This window comes from Stegostoma tigrinum, chromosome 8 (assembly GCF_030684315.1).
Source record: "Stegostoma tigrinum isolate sSteTig4 chromosome 8, sSteTig4.hap1, whole genome shotgun sequence".
Taxonomy (NCBI): domain Eukaryota; kingdom Metazoa; phylum Chordata; class Chondrichthyes; order Orectolobiformes; family Stegostomatidae; genus Stegostoma; species Stegostoma tigrinum.
The window spans coordinates 71922932-71946175 of record NC_081361.1 but is presented as its reverse complement, the minus strand read 5'-3'; the positions used below and the strand labels follow the sequence as shown (position 1 = coordinate 71946175).

General features: G+C 42.6%; 1 protein-coding gene across 5 annotated transcripts in view; it reads right to left on the bottom strand.

Moving 5' to 3' along the window:
- The window catches only part of elovl8b (ELOVL fatty acid elongase 8b), a 245132-nt gene that overhangs the window by 199877 nt on the left and 22011 nt on the right, over positions 1-23244 (bottom strand). For 4 of the 5 annotated variants that reach the window (XR_009446064.1, XR_009446065.1, XR_009446066.1 and 1 more), the window contains exons 2-7: positions 20876-20963; positions 19939-20126; positions 17493-17573; positions 8454-8510; positions 6447-6561; positions 3675-3802 (exon numbers count right to left, since the gene is read on the bottom strand). Coding sequence is in view for 2 of the 5 variants with exons in the window: in XM_059647977.1 (XP_059503960.1) it covers positions 3675-3802; positions 6447-6561; positions 8454-8510; positions 17493-17573; positions 19939-20126; positions 20876-20933 (627 nt within the window). In the remaining 3 variants the exon portion in view is untranslated. Of the gene's footprint in view, positions 1-3674; positions 3803-6446; positions 6562-8453; positions 8511-17492; positions 17574-19938; positions 20127-20875; positions 20964-23244 lie in introns of those variants that run through there. The other variant, XM_059647978.1, reaches the window with a different exon arrangement.

Here is a 23244-nt window from a genome sequence, read left to right as displayed (position 1 = left end):
AATGGGAGGGGGAGTGGAAATGGTTGGCGACTGGGAGGTGCAGTTGTTTTTTGCGAACTGAGCGGAGGTGTTCTGCAAAGCGGTCCCCAAGCCTCCGCTTGGTTTCCCCAATGTAGAGGAAGCCGCACCGGGTACAGTGGATGCAGTATACCACATTGGCAGATGTGCAGGTGAACCTCTGCTTGATGTGGAATGTCATCTTGGGGCCTGGGATGGGGGTGAGGGAGGAGGTGTGGGGACAAGTGTAGCATTTTCTGCGGTTGCAGGGGAAGGTGCCGGGTGTGGTGGGGTTGGAGGGCAGTGTGGAGCGAACAAGGGAGTCACGGAGAGAGTGGTCTCTCCGGAAAGCAGACAGGGGAGGGGATGGAAAAATGTCTTGGGTGGTGGGGTCGGATTGTAAATGGCGGAAGTGTCGGAGGATAATGCGTTGTATCCGGAGGTAGGTAGGGTGGTGTGTGAGAACGAGGGGGATCCTCTTGGGGCGGTTGTGGCGGGGGCGGGGTGTGAGGGATGTGTCGCGGGAAATGCGGGAGACGCGGTCAAGGGCGTTCTCGATCACCGTGGGGGGAAAAGTTGCGGTCCTTAAAGAACTTGGACATCTGGGATGTGCGGGAGTGGAATGTCTTGTCGTGGGAGCAGATGCGGCGGAGGCGGAGGAATTGGGAATAGGGGATGGAATTTTTGCAGGAGGGTGGGTGGGAGGAGGTGTATTCTAGGTAGCTGTGGGAGTCGGTGGGCTTGAAATGGACATCAGTTACAAGCTGGTTGCCTGAGATGGAGACTGAGAGGTCCAGGAAGGTGAGGGATGTGCTGGAGATGGCCCAGGTGAACTGAAGGTTGGGGTGGAAGGTGTTGGTGAAGTGGATGAACTGTTCGAGCTCCTCTGGGGAGCAAGAGGCGGCGCCGATACAGTCAATGTACCGGAGGAAGAGGTGGGGTTTGGGGCCTGTGTAGGTGCGGAAGAGGGACTGTTCCACGTAACCTACAAAGAGGCAGGCATAGCTGGGGCCCATGTGGGTGCCCATGGCCACCCACTTAGTCTGTAGGAAGTGGGAGGAGTCAAAAGAGAAGTTGTTGAGTGTGAGGACGAGTTCAGCTAGGCGGATGAGAGTGTCGGTGGAGGGGGACTGGTCGGGCCTGCGGGACAGGAAGAAGCGGAGGGCCTTGAGGCCATCTCCATGCGGAATGCAGGTGTACAGGGACTGGACGTCCATGGTGAATATGAGGTGTTGGGGGCCAGGGAATTGGAAGTCCTGGAGGAGGTGGAGGGCGTGGGTGGTGTCACGGACGTAGGTGGGGAGTAGGTGGCTCCTACCCCAACCTCACCATCAAACCCGCAGACAAGGGTGGCGCAGTGGTTGTATGGCGCACTGACCTCTACATCGCCGAGGTCAGACGCCAACTCTCCGACACCACCTCCTACCGCCTCCTCGATCATGACCCCACACCCGAGCACCAAACCATCATCTCCAACACCATTCACGACCTCATCACCTCAGGGGACCTCCCACCCACAGCCTCCAACCTCATTGTTCCCCAACCCCGCACGGCCCGTTTCTATCTCCTTCCCAAAATCCACAAACCTGCCTGCCCTGGTCGACCCATCGTCTCAGCCTGCTCCTGCCCCACCGAACTCATCTCCACCTATCTGGGCTCCATTTTCTCCCCTTTGGTCCAGGAACTCCCCACCTACGTCCGTGACACCACCCACGCCCTCCACCTCCTCCAGGACTTCCAATTCCCTGGCCCCCAACACCTCATATTCACCATGGACGTCCAGTCCCTGTACACCTGCATTCCGCATGGAGATGGCCTCAAGGCCCTCCGCTTCTTCCTGTCCCGCAGGCCCGACCAGTCCCCCTCCACCGACACTCTCATCCGCCTAGCTGAACTCGTCCTCACACTCAACAACTTCTCTTTTGACTCCTCCCACTTCCTACAGACTAAGGGGGTGGCCATGGGCACCCGCATGGGCCCCAGCTATGCCTGCCTCTTTGTAGGTTACGTGGAACAGTCCCTCTTCCGCACCTACACAGGCCCCAAACCCCACCTCTTCCTCCGGTACATTGATGACTGTATCGGCGCCGCCTCTTGCTCCCCAGAGGAGCTCGAACAGTTCATCCACTTCACCAACACCTTCCACCCCAACCTTCAGTTCACCTGGGCCATCTCCAGCACATCCCTCACCTTCCTGGACCTCTCAGTCTCCATCTCAGGCAACCAGCTTGTAACTGATGTCCATTTCAAGCCCACCGACTCCCACAGCTACCTAGAATACACCTCCTCTCACCCACCCTCCTGCAAAAATTCCATCCCCTATTCCCAATTCCTCCGCCTCCGCCGCATCTGCTCCCACGACAAGACATTCCACTCCCGCACATCCCAGATGTCCAAGTTCTTTAAGGACCGCAACTTTTCCCCCCACGGTGATCGAGAACGCCCTTGACCGCGTCTCCCGCATTTCCCGCGACACATCCCTCACACCCCGCCCCCGCCACAACCGCCCCAAGAGGATCCCCCTCGTTCTCACACACCACCCTACCAACCTCCGGATACAACGCATTATCCTCCGACACTTCCGCCATTTACAATCCGACCCCACCACCCAAGACATTTTTCCATCCCCTCCCCTGTCTGCTTTCCGGAGAGACCACTCTCTCCGTGACTCCCTTGTTCGCTCCACACTGCCCTCCAACCCCACCACACCCGGCACCTTCCCCTGCAACCGCAGGAAATGCTATACTTGTCCCCACACCTCCTCCCTCACCCCCATCCCAGGCCCCAAGATGACATTCCACATCAAGCAGAGGTTCACCTGCACATCTGCCAATGTGGTATACTGCATCCACTGTACCCGGTGCGGCTTCCTCTACATTGGGGAAACCAAGCGGAGGCTTGGGGACCGCTTTGCAGAACACCCCCGCTCAGTTCGCAAAAAACAACTGCACCTCCCAGTCGCCAACCATTTCCACTCCCCCTCCCATTCTCTTGATGACATGTCCATCATGGGCCTCCTGCACTGCCACAATGATGCCACCCGAAGGTTGCAGGAACAGCAACTCATATTCCGCCTGGGAACCCTGCAGCCATATGGTATCAATGTGGACTTCACCAGTTTCAAAATCTCCCCTTCCCCTACTGCATCCCTCAACCAGCCCAGTTCGTCCCCTCCCCCTCTGCACCACACAACCAGCCCAGCTCTTCCCCCCCACCCACTGCATCCCAAAACCAGTCCAACCTGTCTCTGCCTCCCTAACCGGTTCTTCCTCTCACCCATCCCTTCCTCCCACCCCAAGCCGCACCCCCCGCTACCTACTAACCTCATCCCACCTCCTTGACCTGTCCGTCTTCCCTGGACTGACCTATCCCCTCCCTACCTCCACTCTCTCCACCTATCTTCTTTACTCTCCATCTTCAGTCCGCCTCCCCCTCTCTCCCTATTTATTCCAGTTCCCTCACCCCATCTCCCTCTCTGATGAAGGGTCTGGGCCCGAAACGTCAGCTTTTGTGCTCCTGAGATGCTGCTTGGCCTGCTGTGTTCGTCCAGCCTCACATTTTATTACAGTGCATAAAATATGATCAGTTTTTCTCTGAAAAATCCAAGATTTCCACTGGCTCACTTATATAATGAAAACCCCGTGGAAAATCACAGTACAAATATACAGCCAACCTACCAGCTGAAGCATGGTGAGATAACGCTTCCACCACAAATACTTCTGCATGTGTGGTCCCACTGCAGCAATTCCATAGTACAGGTACATCACAATATGAACAAAGGAATTCAACAAGCCGATGAAGAAGGCTGAAGAGAAGAAAGAAAATTTATTTGCAGCTATACGAGAGATCAAGTTTGTCAATAGCTGGACTTCAATTCCATGCCATATGTAAAAGGATCGCCATTGCATTATCAGCCTATACGTTCTAGCAAAGAACTAACAGCAACTAATGATAATAAAATGTGAGGCTGGATGAACACAGCAGGCCCAGCAGCATCTCAGGAGCACAAAAGCTGACGTTTCGGGCCTAGACCCTTCATCAGAGAGGGGGATGGGGAGAGGGAACTGGAATAAATAGGGAGAGAGGGGGAGGCGGACCGAAGATGGAGAATAAAGAAGATAGGTGGAGAGAGTGTAGGTGGGGAGGTAGGGAGGGGATAGGTCAGTCCAGGGAAGACAGACAGGTCAAGGAGGTGGGATGAGGTTAGTAGGTAGCTGGGGGTGCGGCTTGGGGTGGGAGGAAGGGATGGGTGAGAGGAAGAACAGGTTAGGGAGGCAGAGACAGGTTGGACTGGTTTTGGGATGCAGTGGGTGGGGGGGGGGAAGAGCTGGGCTGGTTGTGTGGTGCAGTGGGGGGAGGGGACGAACTGGGCTGGCAGCAACTAATGATCTCTCCAGTCCTGTAGAGTTCTTTTCTTTTGGAAATGAGAAACTAGGAGATAATTTAGAATAACAAAGCAAAATGTTTCACATCGGCTGACAAAACAAGTACAATGTACAGTAAATTAGGGAGAAGGCAGAAGAAGTAATATTAAGCAAAATACTCATTCAAAAAGCTGGTGCAGACACAATGGGCTGAATGGCTTCCCTCTCTACTATATCAATTCTGTGACATTTTGGGCTGGCTATTCCCATTTTCAGGTAAAGGTTTTTGTCAAGTGAGATTCACTGTGCCCAGTCCACCACAGTTCATAACTACCTGTCACACACAACTGAACAGCTTTTCAACTCATTTATTATGCTACTGGGCTCTTTGGTAGCCTTCTCACATAATTACACAGCTGCAGCAGAGGCACTCACTGCTGCAGGCACTTTATTTAAAGCCCAGCTGTACACCACTTGCGAACTGCAAGCCAGGAACTGACCCTCACATGGTGGAGCTTCACCATTATCACCTACGGGATGACTTCATCTGATGAAGAAGCAGCACTCCGAAAGCTTGTGATCCCAAATAAACCTGCTGGGCTATAACATGTGACTTCTGACACTGACCTAGAGGGATGGGGAGAAAAGGAGAGAAAGGCAGAAAGGAAGGCAGATCCAGCCAGCCTGGACTCAGTTAACATCCGGGAACAGTGCAGTGGCCCAAATTAAAAGGAACACCCAGCAGCACAGGAAAAAAAAGTCTCGTGATACACAATAACCAAGTGCCACCTGCTACCTCACATTCCTAGAGCCGCCACCACTCAAACTGTGCCACTGCATAACCACACCATCAAGGCTCGTGGACGGCAACTCTCACTATTCCTCTACCACAACAACTCAGCAGCCCTCATCCACTTCATCTTCAAACAACCGACTTGTTCCACCCTCTGTGTTTGCTACTGACTCATCATCCATCACCTCTCCTGCATCACCATTCACTGCGCTCCTATCCTCTTCCAGAAACTCAATCCCTCCCTTTCTCTCTTAGCCACTTTTTTTCCCCTTGCAAAGTCCCCTGTCTGATCTCTACAGAACGATGACTGACCTGTATTCTCTGAACTTCGTCTATAGAGCCTACAACGGCTAAATCCCTTGATTTCAAGGGCACAGATCACCAGACTCTGATAGCACCAAGCACTTAATTGACCGTGGCCAACAACCTGGACTAGAATTAAGTATGTTCCTGATCTGAACAGCACCTCATGATTGATCCCCTCCAATACACTAAGGGCCAGTCCCCTTTGAATTTCACATGTGTCTACTTATTTCAAGCACATGCTGTGTGCTTGGCATGCAAGCGGTTGGTTTTTGCTGCAGGTGGCACTGATATTGTTGTGTGCTTTACAGCGACATATCCACCCTCTTGACTGTTCAGCACTCTCCACCTTGATAAGCTACCTGTCTCTTCGTCATCACTGAAAAGCAAAAGGCTGGCCTCCTCCAAGTAAACATACAGTGAATAAGGGCTAAGAAACGAAATCCTATGGAGAGGGGCAAAGGATATTTCTCTGAAATGAGCAAGTTTAAGTACATGGCTAATTTGGAGAAGCTAAGGCTGTCCCTCATAGAAACAAACTTAAAACAGAAGTGTTCAAAATTAAGAACCTTTGATAGTGCCAGTGGAGAGAGACTGCTTCCTCTGGCAGGTTATGGGCAGAGATCATGAGATTAAACTGATGGTGCTTTCAAAGGGTCAGTACAGATTAAAAGTCACCAAATGGTATCCTTCTATCATTCCAGATATTTTGCTCAATCTGTTCCTGCTCTACACAAGAGCACTGTTGCATTAGGAGAGCTGACTATATTAATTATGAAACACTAGAAAATTTGCCAACAATGTTGCTAATGATGTGACCCAACTTAAAATTATGCAATAGAAGAGGGATTTCACTTGCAAATAATTTTAATGTTTTAATGTTAAATTATTCTTGTAAAATTTGCTTTGAAAAGTCAATGACCACTTCAATGTCAAAACTTAACCAAAAAGGCTGTGTGTGTCCAGTTGACCACAATTTGAATACTTACACTGGCCCCCTGGTACATACTTCACTCCAGCCCACCAGTTGAAAATCATTGTACCATGGTGATAAACATGAAGAAATGTGACCTGATTGTACTTTTTCCTCAGAATGAAAAATATCTGTCCGAAAGGAAACAAATAAAAAGAGAGGAATCAAAAAGGCTGCAGAAATGATGAAAATAAAAGGAGGAAATTTGTAGGATCCATAATGTGGGCTCAAGGGAGCCAAAATACTAAAATCAATTCAGTCTAGTCCCTTGTCACTTCTGGGCAATGAACAAAAACATCGAATGGTCACAATGAGAGACTAAACAACAGAAGTCAATTTTTATATTGTTGCTTTTCTGCAAATTTAAAATAGAATTCTAGATTGGTGCAAAGAGCAAGTTGGAATCAACTGTACTTCATTCAGTGATATTAAATTCAGTGATATAAAGTTCATTAGATTTGACGTTATATTATTTAGAATGCTCCCTAATTATCTCTGATGTGACAGACTCGTCTATCACCAGGCCAATGCCATTAATAATGTTAGTCTATATAAAGCATTTTTAAAAGTTAAAATCTCCAAGGAGATATTAGTATTGATTTTATTCAAATTCCATTTTGTAGCCATGAAAATCATATTTCACACTGGGAGATTAAATTTCTAATAGGATTACATTCAGTGTCTTCTTGCATGGTACTCCACAGAGATGAATGTCAAAGTAATTTAGCAGCTTGGCAACTGAAAACATGGTTAGAACATTCTATAGCAAAACTGATGTCATTCAACATTTTCTTTTATTTCACAGAACCTTTACCATACAGAAAACAATATTAGTAAGTATCTATACAGTTGTCTTCATTGTCACTGTTACATAGGCAAACGCATGCAATGTAATACTAATGTGCTAAAAGTAACAGGTTTGCAGCTCTCTCACTGTCCTTAAGTCTTAGCAGGTGAATTTTAGCAGGTGCTAATTGATTTCTTTTTGGCTTTGAACTAGAATTCATAGCCAGGATACTCACCCTGTTAAACAAGCTAAATCAAATAAACAAACATCCAATTCACAACTACTGCTGTCAAATGATACTCATTTCAGGTTTGATCAGGAAATTGACAAGTTTCCATTCTACTTCAACAAAAGTTGAAGATATTTCAAAAATATGAATAAACCAGCTTTAGAATAGAAGCTTAAACTGCCATCTAGGATTTGAAGCTCAAAGTGTAAGAAAATTGCAGTTATACAGCACGTTACTATTTCCTTCAGAAAAAATCTGCCAGCAGTGAACACAAGGAAAAGTCATTGAACTAAAGCAACTATCCTATATACAAAAACGGCAGCTATTTTACACAGAAATATCTTCACAAGAAGCCATGAATTGAATGACTTGTTCATTTATTTTTGGTGGAATATGTTACCAGCCAAATGTTGGTCAAGTCATCAAAATAGTTTGTACTTCGTTGAATAATCACAGTTTAATAGCCAGTTCAAAAAGCACTTGGGGCATTGACTCACAACTCCAGGCAAATCATTAGCCTATTGAAGTGGCACTAGTCCTAGAATAGAGCTTGAAACCAATTTTGACTTTCAAGCGAGAATCAACCATTCTGAATCAAGGCAGGAGTCATAATATGTACTGATTTAGTTGTGTCAGCTAAAATAATGCTCTCTCCATAGCACTACCTTACCAAGATCAGCGAGATGTAGAATTCGTTCCTGGAAGTAATGTGACACTGTCCTCATGAATTACACTCAATCCATTATTACTCATTTATTCATATATGGCAAGTACCTTGCAAATGTGGTTTAATTGTCAGCATGGGTTAGTACTATTGTGCCAGTGGTGCATTCACTAATCACCGCAAATTAAAAACGAGTGAAGCTCCAACAACACACTTAGTCAATTAGTAATTGAGTTGTAGATGTTGGTTTCTAATTCAAAAACCTCTTTAAAGGAAAAATCTCAGAAAAGCACTGAAACAACTGAAAGTACAGCATTTTCCATATTAAAAGTTGGTCACTTACCGTGTCCATCAGTTCAATGACTTTAGAGAAGAAAAACCACCAGCAGACATTTGCCATCTGTAAACAGACAAGGATGATGTAGAAGAAGTTGCAAATATAAGACTAAAATAATGACATAAAATGGTAGACACGCAAAGCAAGTCCACTGCCATCTAGAAAGAAATTTTGGACTCCGAGTAGGCATTTTGCACCATTGAAATTTACTGATTTTATAGATGTTCAAAGATTTTGATGTCTATTTATTTCCAATGCTACTTTTTACTTCAAACTTTCAGAGAACGCTCACTTGCATCCTGATTGAATTTAACACTGCCACTGTTCTGCTAGGTCTATTTTTGAACTTCAACTATTCATCAGATCAATAACAGATGGAATTTGACTCTGTTGTGTGAGGTGATACACTTTGGAAGCAGCGACAAGACAAGAGAATGCTCAATGAATGGCAGGACACAAGGAAGCTCAGAGGGATCTTGAAGTGCCGCTCGAATATCCTTGAAATTGGCAGAACAGTTTAATGGGGTAGCTCAGAAGGACACTTCCCTTTATCAAAAAAAATTGACATAAATATTAGAGCAGCAAGATTATGTTGGAGCTGCACAAAAGCTTTGGTTCAGCCACAGCTGCTGCACTTTGCACAGTTCTGCTCACTGCACTATAGGAAGGGCATGACTTCACTGGGGTGGGTGTGGAGGAGATTCACCAGGGACAGAGGAGTTTAGTTAGGCAGAGAGGCTGAATAAACCCTGCTGTAAAGAAAGCACTGAGAAGTGACCTGACATGAGGTGTATAACATTGAGGAGCACAGACAGGGGGGATAGAAAGCAGCTGTCCCCTTGGTAAAGGGTCAATAACATTAGGACATATTTTACAGTGAAAAGGAGGTTTAGAGGAGATTGGAGAAAAAGATTTTTGTCTTCGAGGGAGATGGGAACTTGAAATACACTGTCTAGGAGGGTAGTTGAGTTAGCAAACCCAAACTATTATAATAAGTACTTGGATGAGCACTTGAAATATCATATCTTTCAAGGCTATGGGCCAAGTGCTGGAAAGTGGTGTAGATTTAAAATAACTTTTATTGGTGCAGACTTAATGGGCCAAAGGGCCTCTTCTGTAATTAATGATTCTACAAGTTTGGTATCACTTGTAAATTCACCAAAGATCCACAAACAGCACCTTCCAAACCCCACGATCACTTCCATCTAGAAGGACAAGTGCAGCAGATATATGGGAACACCACCACCTCTAAGTTCCCCTCCAAGTCACTCACCATCCTGACTTGGAAATATATCGCTGTTCCTTCACTCTCACTGGGTCAAAATCCTGGAATTCCCTCCCTAACAGCATTGAGAGTCAACCTACAGCAGGAGGACTGCGGTGGTTCAAAAAGGCAGCTCACCTCCACCACCTTTTCAAGGGCAACTAGTGATCGGCAAGAAATGCTGGCCTGCCAGTGATGCCGACATCCCACAAATGAATGAACAAAAAAGTAGCCAAATTGCTGTAAATTTTTAAAATCCAAATCACTGTTGTAATTTAGAAACACTGGTTGCTCCAATGCCATTTTCACGGGTGTCCCACCCAAATCTCTAGCACCAAACCCCGGCCCAAACATGGGTTAAATGGTCCCCTTCTCCACTGTAACAATCCAAATGATTCTGCGAGAACAAAGACACTTCTTTGGCTAGTTACTTATCGATGCCAATGGTTTATCTATAACTTCCATTACTTTGTAAATCCAGGTACATATAACAGAGCTGTTCAGTTAACCCGCATTTCCACTTCCTGAATAGGGTCAAAAAGAAAACTGGTTCAGACAGGTCTCCCCACTCTGAATTTACGTCGACAGATACTTGTACAGATTATTCTCAAATTTATTTCTGATAACGGATTTCATTATTTTACAAGGTATTTAAGCAAAATTGATCCATCCGTTATTGCTTATACCTGCTTTGTTGTCTTTTTGAAAATGGGAATGTCTGCCAATTTCCAATCTTCTAGTATGCCCCAAGAGGGCAGTCAATTCCTGTACTGACAAACCTGATTTAAAATCTGCAATAAATACTACATATCCCTGGGCATTTATTTGCTTTTTGATTATTGATTTGTTTCTGTATTAGTCAGATTTTACAACACAACAACACTGGCAGCACAACAGTTACCCACAAATTGCAAGTGGAGATGATCTTTGTCATTTACGTTTATGTATTTGTATATCATTTTCAAGTGTGGGGCTGAATGAACACAGCAGGCCAAGCAGCACAAAAGCTGACGTTTCAGCCCCTTCATCAGAGAGGGGGATGGGGAGAAGATTCTGAAATAAATAGGGAGAGCGGGGGAGGTGGACTGACGATGGATAGAGGAGAAGATAGGTGGAGAGGAGAGTATGGGTGGGGATAGGTCAGTCCGGGGAGGACGGTCAGGTCAAGGCGGTGGGATGAGGTTAGTGGGTACATCAGCTTTTGTGCTCTTGAGATGCTGCTTGGCCTGCTGTGTTCATCCAGCTACCCACTTTGTTATCTTGGATTCTCCAGCATCTGCAGTTCCCATTATCTATAAACCTAAATATTTTGCTTTGATTTCCACTTATTGGAAAGGCAAGCTCTCATTGCATTGTACCAATGAATGACTTGATTACCTACAGAATTGATAATGACCTCATGATCCATGTACAGACTTGATATTCTGAAGTTCAAACAAGACCATTTTAATGAACGTTTGTTTTCTGCATATTCATATGTTGTTCCACATTTTCTGATATAACACACGGTGCATTATGTATTAATTATAGGAAATTTGTGTAAGTTGTGCCCATTATTAGTAATTCCATAATTAAATCATGATAGAAGCATCAAATGCTTAAATATATACGTCACCACAACAGCAGTGAAGTGTGACATCCAGCAACTGGTGAGTATTTGGTTGGAAGAAGTGCAAAAAAAGATCAGCTGATATAGTACTTACAGGTCACACTAAATTATTGAACTGGCAATTATACATTAGGGTTCTATCATGCTGAGACTCGTACTGGAACAAGCATTAGCTTAGAATAATCTTCCCATGTTCAAACACCAGGCCTCATTACTTAATTATACTCATTGTTCAGACCCAAACGCATTGAACAGTGAGTCTTGCACTATCGAAACTTTTTGCCAAAGATGAAACTTGAATAAAAGAATCAATGCTTAATACATTGGTTTTACACTTCTGCAAACAATCACATCATTTATACCGATTACACAGGATACAAATCTAAACATCGAGTCATCATGCATAAATAAACAATGGGACAAAACAGGGATGGGGAGCTGGGATATATATCTGTGGATTTTCACAGTTAAGTTGGAAATCTCTGTTGTTCATGTAGACTGTGCAAATGTTTCTATTAAAAGAATAGTGCTGCTGGAATATTTGTTTTCTTTAACTTTTAAAGCATTCCGGTTTAATATTTGGAAGTTATCTATTTTGAATAATTGTTAGCTCCAAGTATTCAGATCAGTGGTGTCACAAAAGTTGAATTAAATCACTTTTACTCTCTCCTGTAAACTGCCTATTTGCATGTCCAAGAAGGACTGTTACTATACAAGTGTGAATCCATCCATTTTCCCACACAAGTCATTTTCTATAAGATTGAGATTGAGATTTTGGACTCCATTGTAAAAGGATGACATTTCTAAATATTTGGAAATAGAGATACACAGCATGGGAACAGGCCCTTCGGTCCAACTCATCCATGCCGATCAGATATCCTAAATAAATCTAGTCCCATTTGCCAGCATTTGGCCCACATCCCTCTAAAGCCTCCTTATTCATATACTCACCCAGATGCCTTTTAAATATTGTAATTGTATCAGTCTCCACCACTTCCTCTGGCAGCTCGTTCCACACAGGCACCACCCTCTGCGTGAAAACGTTGCCACTAGGATCCCTTTTAAATCTTTCCCCTCTACCCTTAAACCTATGCCCCCTGGTTTTGGACTCCCCCACACTGGGGAAAAGTTCTTGTCTATTTACCCTATCCATGCCCCTCATGATTTCATAAACCTCTATAAGATCACACCTCAGTCTCTGACACTATGGGGAAAACAGCCCCAGTCTATTCAACCTCTCCCTCTCGTTCAACCCCTCCAACCTCTAGCAACATCCTTGTAATTTTTTTCTGAACCGTATGAAGTTTCACAACATCCTTCCTTTCGCAGCGAGACCAAAATTATACACAGCATTCCAACAGTGGCATAACCAATGTCCTGTACAGCCGCAACATGACCTCTCAATTCCTATACTCAATGAGTGTATAGTAAAATAAGGCAAAGTCAACATGGTTTTGTCAAGGTGAGGTCATACCTGACAAATCTGCTAGAATTCTTTGAGGAAGTAACGAGCAGGGTAGACCAAGGACAGCCAATGGTTGCTATCTACCTGGAATTCAAGGAGGCCTTTGACAAGGTGCCACACAGGAAGCTGCTGAGTTAGATAAGGATCCACAGAGTTAGAGGCAGGGTGCTGGCATGGATAGAAGATTGGCTGGCAGAAAGCAGGGAGTAGGGATAAAGGAATCTCTCTCGGGATGGCAGCCAGTGATGAGTGGTGTTCCGCAAGGGTCAGTGCTGGGACCACAACTCTTCGCTTTGTACATGAATGATCTGGATGAAGGAACTGTGGGTATTCTGGCTAAGTTTGCAGATGATACAAAGATAGGTGGAGGGCAAGGTAGTATTGAGGAGGTTGGGGGCCTGCAAAAGCACTTGGATAAGTTAGCACAGCGGGCAAAGAAGTATCAGATGGAGTACAACGTGGGAAAATGTGAGGTCATGCACTTTGGTAGGAAGAATAAAAGCATGGACTATTTTCTAAATAGGGAGAAAATTCAGAAGTCTGAAGTGCAAAGAGACATGGGAGTTCTAGTCCAGGATTCACTCAAGGCAAACTTAAAGGTTGAGTCAGTAGTCGGGAAGGCAAATGCAATGTTGACATTTATTTTGAGAGGACTTGGATATAAAAGCAGAGATGTGCTACTGACAGTTTATAAGGTGCTGGTCAGGCCACATGTGGAGTATTGCATGCAGTTTTAGGCCCCGTATCTCAGGAAGGATATACTGGCCTTAGAGCAGGTTCAGAGGAGGTTCATGAGAATGGTCCCAGGAATGGAAAGCTCAGCATATGAGGAATGTTTGAGGACTCTTGGGACTACACTCATTGGAGTTTAGAAGGATGGGGGTGGAATCTAATTGAAACTTACAGAATACTGAATGGCCTGGACAGAGTGGATGTTGGGAAGATGCGTCCATTGGTAGGAGAGACTCAGACCTGAGGGCACAGCCTTAGAATAAAGGGAAGACCTTTTAGAAAGGAGATAAGGAGAAACTTCAGCTAGAGAGTGGTGAATCTATAGAATCATTGACATAGAAGGCTGTGGAGGCCAGGTACTTTTGAGACTGAGATAGACAGGTTCTTGATTATTAAGGGGATCAAGCGTTACGGGTAGTAAGCAGGAGAATGGGGGTGACAAACTTATCAGCCATGACTGAATGGTGGAGCAGACTTGATGGTCCGAATGACCTAATTTCTGCTCTTACGTCTTACGGTCTTAAACAGGTTTTAACTCTGGGTCTACAACTCCATTGAAATTAAACCCACTCCCTTTCAGAGGGGCACAAAAGTAAATAAGCAAACTGAATCGTTGAAGGAGTCATCTACCTTGTAATGAAAATAACTTTCCAACAAGTGCAGAAATTTAGAAAAAAAAACTTAAACTCAACTTGTTTAGCATTTCAACATGGCAGCCTCCCAGAAAATGGTCTAAATTTTCATTACATTAAATGGCACTAAAGCAAAATCAATAAATCACAAGACGGTGCTCTTTCAACACCACCATTGAAAACTGCTTTGGGGGAGGGAGTAGGCAGCAGCAGGGTAAATCCTCGCTACTTGTCAGCCATGAGCCAATACTAAAACGCGGGCGTGCAGAAGCATCAAGGAGGTACCTTTTGTCTCAAACAATTGGATTATTATGTTCTATGCCAGATAACCAGATGGATACTTGGTAACAAGCAACAAATGAAATAGGGGAAAATAAAATCAATTAATGCATAAACAGTAACTGCCAGTGTTTCAATTACATATTGCTATTCTTCATATTAGCCTGAACTGGGAGCATCAATAGACAACTTAACAAGGAAAGCAGGGCATAATGCCAGAGATTCTGAACCTGTTCATGCTCAACGTCTAGCTACTCATTTTGTAGCTTTTGATGAAAGTAAAAAATATCCATACAGTCAAAATTAGTATTTTGTCTCTTCCCTAGCTGCCACAAGAACCAAATACAACATTTCTGCAGTTGTCCTACCCAATTCTCAAAGAACCAGACTGAAAACTCTTGCTATGTATTGCTCAGTATCATGGCTGATTTTATGTCTTTACCCACCGATCTATCGGAGAAGTGCGCTATTATTTGAAGATTATTTATAAACACTGCAAAAGCTCAACTATTCAGAAATCTTCAGTCACTGAAGAAACACAGCAAGATCATCTAACGTTTATGCAGACATATCAAGCACTTACTTAAAAGAAATGACTGTCCAAGTGAAAGGCGATAGAGCCGATTCTAGAAGAAATGTTGTAAACAGCACTTCAATCTGAAGGTTAAAGTACAGAATCAACCTTTCTACTCCACTGTCAGCGATCACACGCTCATTTTTCAGCATGTTCAAGCCCCACCTAAGGACGATAGCATAACACCTCAGCTGATGCTTTAGTGCAACACAACACCCTAGTCATGCGAGACAAGCGATTTCTCCCTGAACTTGTTTCATAATTGTCATCAATGTTAGTTCATTACTGACAGTGGATTTTCACTCTTGCTTGGCATCCTCTTCCCACAAGAGTAGAACTTCAGTTAAACACGCTATGCCACACATATCTAGGTCAACATAAAGCCACCAACTCAATCTCACTTTGCCAAAAAAGAGCTGGGAAGAATGTTTAAATTGTCATGGTCTGAATTTATTCAACTTGAGGCAGAAAAACTGAAGCCAATTAACTTCAAGGATATGTGAAGCTCAACAATGTTTAGTTTTATACCTGCTGTAGATTTTTAAAATATCATGGAGATTCTTTAACTTGAGGGACACACTCACGTTTTAGAAGACTTTACATTTTCTGCTTCACGTCTTCTTTCTGAGTCATATGTAAATGCTACTCTGAAGCTAACCACAATTAATGAATCACATGAGCATAGCTTGGGGTGATGTACAGTAGAGTTGTTCCCCTCTCCATCAACATGCAAAAAAATGCTCATTTTAACTTATTTCCACAACACTATTGTTGGATTCAGAATAAACCTGAGACAGCGCCTCAGGTTTTCCAAAACCAAAAGGGAAGAGGTATGTAAATACAAAAGGCAGCAGGGAGAGAGCTACAGGTCCGCTGCATACTAAAAATAAAAAGAATCACGTTTAATAGCTTTCATTTTCATGTAAAACTATATTAAGAATGCAACACCTCACTCCCTTCCTGCTTCTAAACTATTTGTGGATTTGTACTTTGATTACCATTATATTAAATGCTTGTTCAGATGAACTGTGAAAAGCCACCACATTACTACCTGCCCACGGGGCTGCTCTCTCTTAAATGAGAGAGACTACTGCTGGTGGTTTAACATGAGGGTCACCACGATTCAGGCGGGGCGAAAGGTTGCAAAGGATAATCCGTCATGGTCACCTCAGCCAGTGCAGGAACTGAAGCCATGCCACTGGAACCATTATACACTGCAAACCAGCCAAACAGCCAAGTGAGGTAATGGATCCTCTTGAATTGCACAGTTAAACATAGAAACATAGAATATAGGAGTAATAGGCCACTTTACCCTTCTGTAAAGAAGGCCATTTGCCTTCATTATTACTTGCTGCACCTGCATGCTTGCTTTTAAAGAACCTTGTAAAAGGATCCCCAGAAACATTTGCACCTCAATCTTTCGCAATCTATCACCACTTGAATAAAACTTTGCCATTCTGTTTTTCCTACTTCATAATTATCCACATTATACTGCACATGCCATGTATTTGCCCACTCACTCAATTTGTCAGAAATAGGCCTGAAGTCTATATGCCCTCCTTAGCACTTACATTCCCACCAAATCATTAATTTACAGTATGGATTCATGGAGTCCAAGCACTGATCTTCTGTGGTATCCCACTTGTCACAATCTTTCACTTCAAATCAGCCATTTATTCCTGTTGTTTGTTTCTGTTTGCTATTAATTCTCAATCTTTGCCAGTATATTGCCACAAATACAGTGTGCTTTTATTTGGAACATCATCTAATGTCAGGCCTTATTAACAACCTTCTGAAAATCTAAATGTACCACATCCTCAGGTTCTTCTTCATCTATTCTACTACGTACATCCTCAAAATACTCCAGTAAGTTTGTCAAATATGATTTCCCATTCGTAAATAAATATTGTGTGAGAGATGCCACCAAAGCGGAACTAGCATTACATATGGCTCATTTTCATAATTACTCAAATAAGTTGCCTTTGAACAAATCAACATTGCTCAAACCCTATTGTTTTGTACATTTTAGCTTATCTCACTAAAGTATTTGATGACTTGAATCAAATGTCACCTCAACTACTGTTAACTTAATTAGCCTCTAGGGAGACTGAAGAAATGTGCATGCAAAGCCATAAGCATCTGATCCAGATAAATTTATGAAGCATCTGGTGTCACTGAATATGGAAATGGGACTCCAAAGCACATCTGCACTTACAAGGGATGGGAAATGCAAACACAGAGCATGCGTCTGAGAGTTTAGGTCCCTGCATGTTAGCCTCCTTCCAAATTCTGAATCAACACTCAGCCACATTGCAGAGGTCAAATCCTGTCTTGAAAAAATGTTTTGATAAAATAACATACATTATTTGGCTTTAAAATAACAAACATGCTACTAATCATTACGAATCAAACTTAAATGTCGGACATCAGATTTACTAATACAATTCACAACATCGATCCTTAGCCCCATTTTCTATCCATGTTCCTCACCCTCAATCCAAGCTCACTGTTGCTGTAATCCACAGGTTCACAAAGGTAGCTGTAGTTTGCACGAATTGAAGTCACCAGGAACTAGAACAGAAAATTAGAGTATTAGATATTAAATAAACACACATATCCACACAATAAGCACTTGTGCTGAAACAGAACCAGATGTCACCACAGTTGGTATCACATCGAAATGGTTGCCACACTTTCCCTTTGCTGCCTATAAAAGTCTCAGTTTACTTCAGACATTTAATAATGATGCATTGAAATGATACTCATAGCTATTTGTTCTTTGTCCTATCCAAAAATCTCAACACGTGATATGTCAAGAGTTGAAATTATTAATTAAAAAAGCTTAAGTTACTAGCTCGGTGTTGGGTACGAATATCTCAATGACATCTATCAAGCAATTAGCACTAAGTAGAAATTCCAAAGTCCACGTGAAGAGAATATTCTGGTTTGTTTAGAAATAACCAACCACACTAGCACCAAATGATGAGTCCTCCATGGCAACCACTCATCTTCCCATCATGATATGGATAGCAATGAATTCTGTCAATGAATGCTGTTGTTGATCATCAATAGTTTTGCCTCATAAAGTATTCACTAAATCATCACAGTCTCAAAAATAAAAAAGCTTGCCTGCTCATTGATTTTCATTTTGCTGAGGGTCATGGTTGTTCATAGTTCAACCATAGCCAAGTCTGTGCTACCAGAGTCAGTCTGCTATACAGGAGGGAAGAAACCTGTGTGGAAGTGCAGTACTAATAGAGGATTCCATAGTCAGGAGACCAGACAAGTATTTGTGTTGCAGTAAAGGTGATTCCAGGAAGTGGCTCTAGAAATAGTGGATGAATTGGTCGTCATGTTTCAAGATTCCATCTTCACTGGCACAGTGTCTATGGATTTGAGGATAGCTAATGTAACACCATGTTTTTAAAAAGGAGATTGAGAGAAAACAAGGAATTATAGACTAGTTAGCTTGGTATTGGTGGTTGCGAGTTGCTCGATCCATTGAAGAAAAGACTTGATAACGGAACATTTGGAAAAGTGTATTAGGATTTGTCAGCGTCATCATGGATTTATGAAAGGCAAATCATGCTTGACAAATGTATTGAAATTGTGGTGCAAATGTTACTTGCCATTTGTCAGCCCAAGCCTGATATTGTCCAGATCTTGCTACCTTTGAACAGGGACCACTTTAATATTTCGCAAATGTTGCTGAATATTGCACAAACATCGTGAACTTCTGACCTTAAGATGGCAAAGAGATCACTGGTGAAGCAGCCAAAGATGGTTGGAACTAAGACACTACCCTGAAGAACTCCTGCAGAGATGTCCTGGAGCTGAGATGACTGACCTCCAACAACCACAATCTATGTGTCAGGTATGACTCCAACCAGCAGAGTTTTACCCCTGATACTCACTGATTCTAGTTTTGCTAGGGGTCCTTAAATGCCACACTCGGTTGAACATGGCCTTGATGTCAAGGGCTGTTGCTGTCACCTCTCCTCTGGAATTCAGCTTTTATCCAAGCTTGAACAGAGGCAGTACTGAGGTCAATACCACAGTGGCTCAGGCTGTCCCAAACTTAACATCATTGAGCAGGTACTGCTTAACAGCACTATTGATGACACCTTCCATCATTCTTACTGATGATTGAGTGTAAACTGATGGGTTGGTAATTGGCTGCATTATATTTGGTTTGGTCATAGGCTAGCAAATTGGGTAGACAAGTGTGTATAGTGATGCATTTTGGCCTAAGAGTCAGAAAGAGGCGATACAGCTTTTATGGCACAATTTCGGAAGTATTCAGAGACAGAGAAATCTGGGAGCTCATGAGTGTAAATCATTGACTGTGGCAAGAATTAGTCAGTGAGGGAGCAAAACATATGGTTTCAGGGAAGTAGATCTTAACAGGAGAAAAGCTGAACATGTAATACTTAACATTTAGAACTATATCCTCACTCCTTCACTGTTGCTGGATCAAAATCCTAGAACTCATTCCCTCACCAAACCACGGAATTATCTATACTAGGCAGATTGTAGCAGTTCAAGAAAGCAGCTCACCACCACCTTCTCAAGGGCAATGAGGGATATGCAACAAACATCACCTTTGCCAGTATTCTCCAAATCCCATGAAAGAGTAAATGCAAAAAATACCTATTATACACCATCGCAATTATTTGTTTCGGGCAAGCTGCTCTTGGCAACATCTGTTATTATAGCAAGTCTTTGTTGTGGAAGCTCATTTTGCAAATTCAGAGACAGCTTTTAAGCTCTTCCTTTATCTAAACGGTTTCTCAGAGACTAGGTGCAGTGGATCCGCCCTCTGCTTTATCCCTATAGCAATTTGTTTTTAGAAGGAAACCAGCACGTCTCAAATAGTACTTGTGGCATAACAGGATTACTCTTAATTACAAAAATTAGAAAAAAAACCATAACTTACCTCCCAAAAAATGTAAGCTGAGATAGCAACGAGGGAGAAATTGTAAACAAGTAGTACATATTTCAGATTGAATGGTTCCCGACTTCGCATGTACTTTGGTCCACACGTGCAGATTAAAAGGTAGACTATGAAGGTCACAATAATGGGAATGGGTGAGTAAACCAGGAACCAGGGGTCAGTCCTCTTGTCTGAAAATTTTGAAAAGAGACAATGAAAACAAATGTCAACTGACAAATATACACAATCTTATGCATCAACTTTTCCCCGATACCATCCTTAAAATGGATCTGAATACAGGCAAACTTTACAGCCAATATAAGTTAAGAAATGGTAATGGCATTTCCTAATACCTAAAAAGTCATTGGAATTATATTAAGCGCTCTGCACTTTAAACATGAAACAGGCCAGTATGCAATCTTCTTGTCCAAATATACCCAAAAAACCACAAATCTAGGAACTGACAAAAAAGCCAGGAACATCAAAAGACACAGAAAGCCTTCAGAAATATATAGGTATAATACGAACCAGAAGAGAAAGCTTTGAACAATTCTCTTATTGTATAATAATGAGAAATGCACAAGGTGTGTTTAAGCCAAATAAAAGACTGGCAAATCCAGTGAGACAGTACAGCAGGAAGGGAGGCAAGAGGAATTAAAACTAATTATGTCATCATTGTATATTTTCCTGTTCAATACATAGTCTTTTTTCTGTAGAATGTCAATGGTCCACTCTCTCCAACTATTCCCACTGATAAAATGATCCATGCTCCAACAAATTAAACACTAGAACAATTACTGATGTCAAAGAAAATTGAAACAAATTGTGAAATAGATACCAGTTTTCTCCTCCAATTTTGACATACAAACCATATTCTACACCTGTTTAATCCAGTAATAAATTAGGCCTGGAGGACCTACTGGAATGCTGTTTCTCTTACCTCCATTTTCCACTGCCCAGTCATAAAAGTCTCTAATCTTTTCCCAGGTAGAAGCCATAGAGTTCACAATGCTCTATAATTGATTATCCTGGAAGATATGAGCACAATACAATTAAATATTGGACTGTTCTGCTTATTTTAGAAATCAAGCCCTTCTTGATAAAACATGTGTAACTGAGCCAATGAAAAAAAAATGGGAAGATTTACTTTTGTTGCAAAAAATCACCCCATCCCTGAATCACCGCTTTGAAATGGGTGAGTAGAAAAGGCTGCACAAGTAGGTAACGCTAGAGGCAAGTACAGTTAAAACATTTGAAAGATATTTGGACAGGTACGTGAATAGGAAAGGTTTAGAGGGACAAGGGCCAAAGGCAAGAAAATGGAACAAATATAGTTTGAGAAACTTGGTCTTACAGAGGAGCTGGGTGAAGGGTTTGCTTCCGGACACTATGACTCTAAGTGTACTTGACCTCCTTTCCCACTCTATTACACCTCTCAAACCCCAGTGAATAAACTGCCCAGCCTATACTTGGTAGCTCAACAAGCCAAAATGAGGAAAACAGAGGAAAAGCCTGCTCTTTACCACACTTGAAGAGACCGTGCTGAAAAGTCACAATGCACTGTGCTGCTGTATGTTAGCCACGCCATCCACTTGAAAGGTTAACATATTACATGAAGATCCAAGTTATTGAAGATACTTCCTCTCATCCCGTTAAAATAATTAACATTGAGAAATGGAAAAAAGACATTATAGAGTCATACAGCACGGAAACAGACCCTTTGGTCCAACTAGCCCATACTGAACATAATCCTAAACTAAACTGGTCCCATCTGCCTGCTCTTGGCCTATATCCCTCCAAACCTTATTCATGTAACAATCCAAATATCTTTTAAACAATGTAATTGTACCCACATCCACCACTTCCTCAGGAAGTTCATTCCACATGCAAAGCACCCTCTGTGTAAAAAAATTTGTTTCTCACTTTTTAAATCTCTCTCCTCTCACCTTATTAAATGTGCCCCCGGTCTTGAAATCTGCCATGCTAGGGAAAAGACAACTACCATTAACTCTACCTATACCCCGCGTTATTTTATCAACTTTTATCAAGTCATCTCTCAACCTCCCATGGTTCATGTCAAAGCGCGTTGTCTTGCACTCATCAGGTCAGTTTGTAATAAATGTTGAGAGAGTATATAATTTTAATACTGTATAAAGAAGAGTTCTGATTCAAGGGGACTCCAGTTGGTACAGGGATTGCCACCGGGAATGTAGCAGTTAAAGGTGACTGACAGTTAATTGCTTAGTTTTGTTTACATTTTAAACTAGGCAGGTTGACGGCAATTAATCCATTTCTCAGGGCGAGGCATTGAGCAGAGAATGATCCATGTGCGTGCACTGGAAATTACATATATTGATCAAAAGGGCCTAGTCCTTTGACAAAAAAGACACGCACGCATACTGCAGAGTCCCACTCCTGGCAAACCATTTCTGAAATGTTGACTTACCTGGTCATTTTGGATGCTGTTTGACCGGCTGCGCTTTTCCAGCCTCACAACTATAGGCTCTGTACATGCACTGCACCTGTTTTACCTCAACAGAATGTGTGCCAACTATTCTCTGGTTCATTTCTCAAGGTTATCAGAGTCAACCAGCCTTGTTTAATATGTAAGAAATGTTTGGCAGTTAATTGGCGATTATTACCTTTGTATTGTCTATGACAACACCTGTAGCAATCAGAGTGCACTTGCCAACCAACTGATTTTCTATGTACAATTTTAATCATGCTTTCTTTTCACTTGGTACATCTTGCTAATTGACTTGATGGGTACAAGGCAAAATGCTTAAAGCAAGTCTTTCTTCCTCAGCTAATGTTCAAGTTGTGTACTAACAAACAATTTTAGTTACATGTTAAAGATTTAAATACATGACGTGCAATGTGCCATTGGGGGACATAATGTGGAAATGGCCAACTTTTCTTTCCACAACCCTAATGCAATCCCTCTCAACTGTGGACAGATATAAATATTTGCACACAACTGTATTTTAGATCCATCAAAAGCTCATCCAAAATAAATGAAATGACTTTGATAGTGGAATAATCCAAACTAAAAACACTTTTTTCACTTTCCTCCCAATTTCCAGAGTATCATATTTTGATTTAAGTCAATAAATACTCATGAACTGTACAGATGCATTAATTATAAATAATCTATTAGCAAATATATTTGATCAATGGACTTGAAGATCAGATAGAGTTAAATAAATTTGTTTTTACAAACACATCTTGTGCGAAACCCAACAGTTAAACGCCTTAAAAGCTTACATTTAACCTATTAACAAAACTACATAATAGTCCTTTTTAAGCACA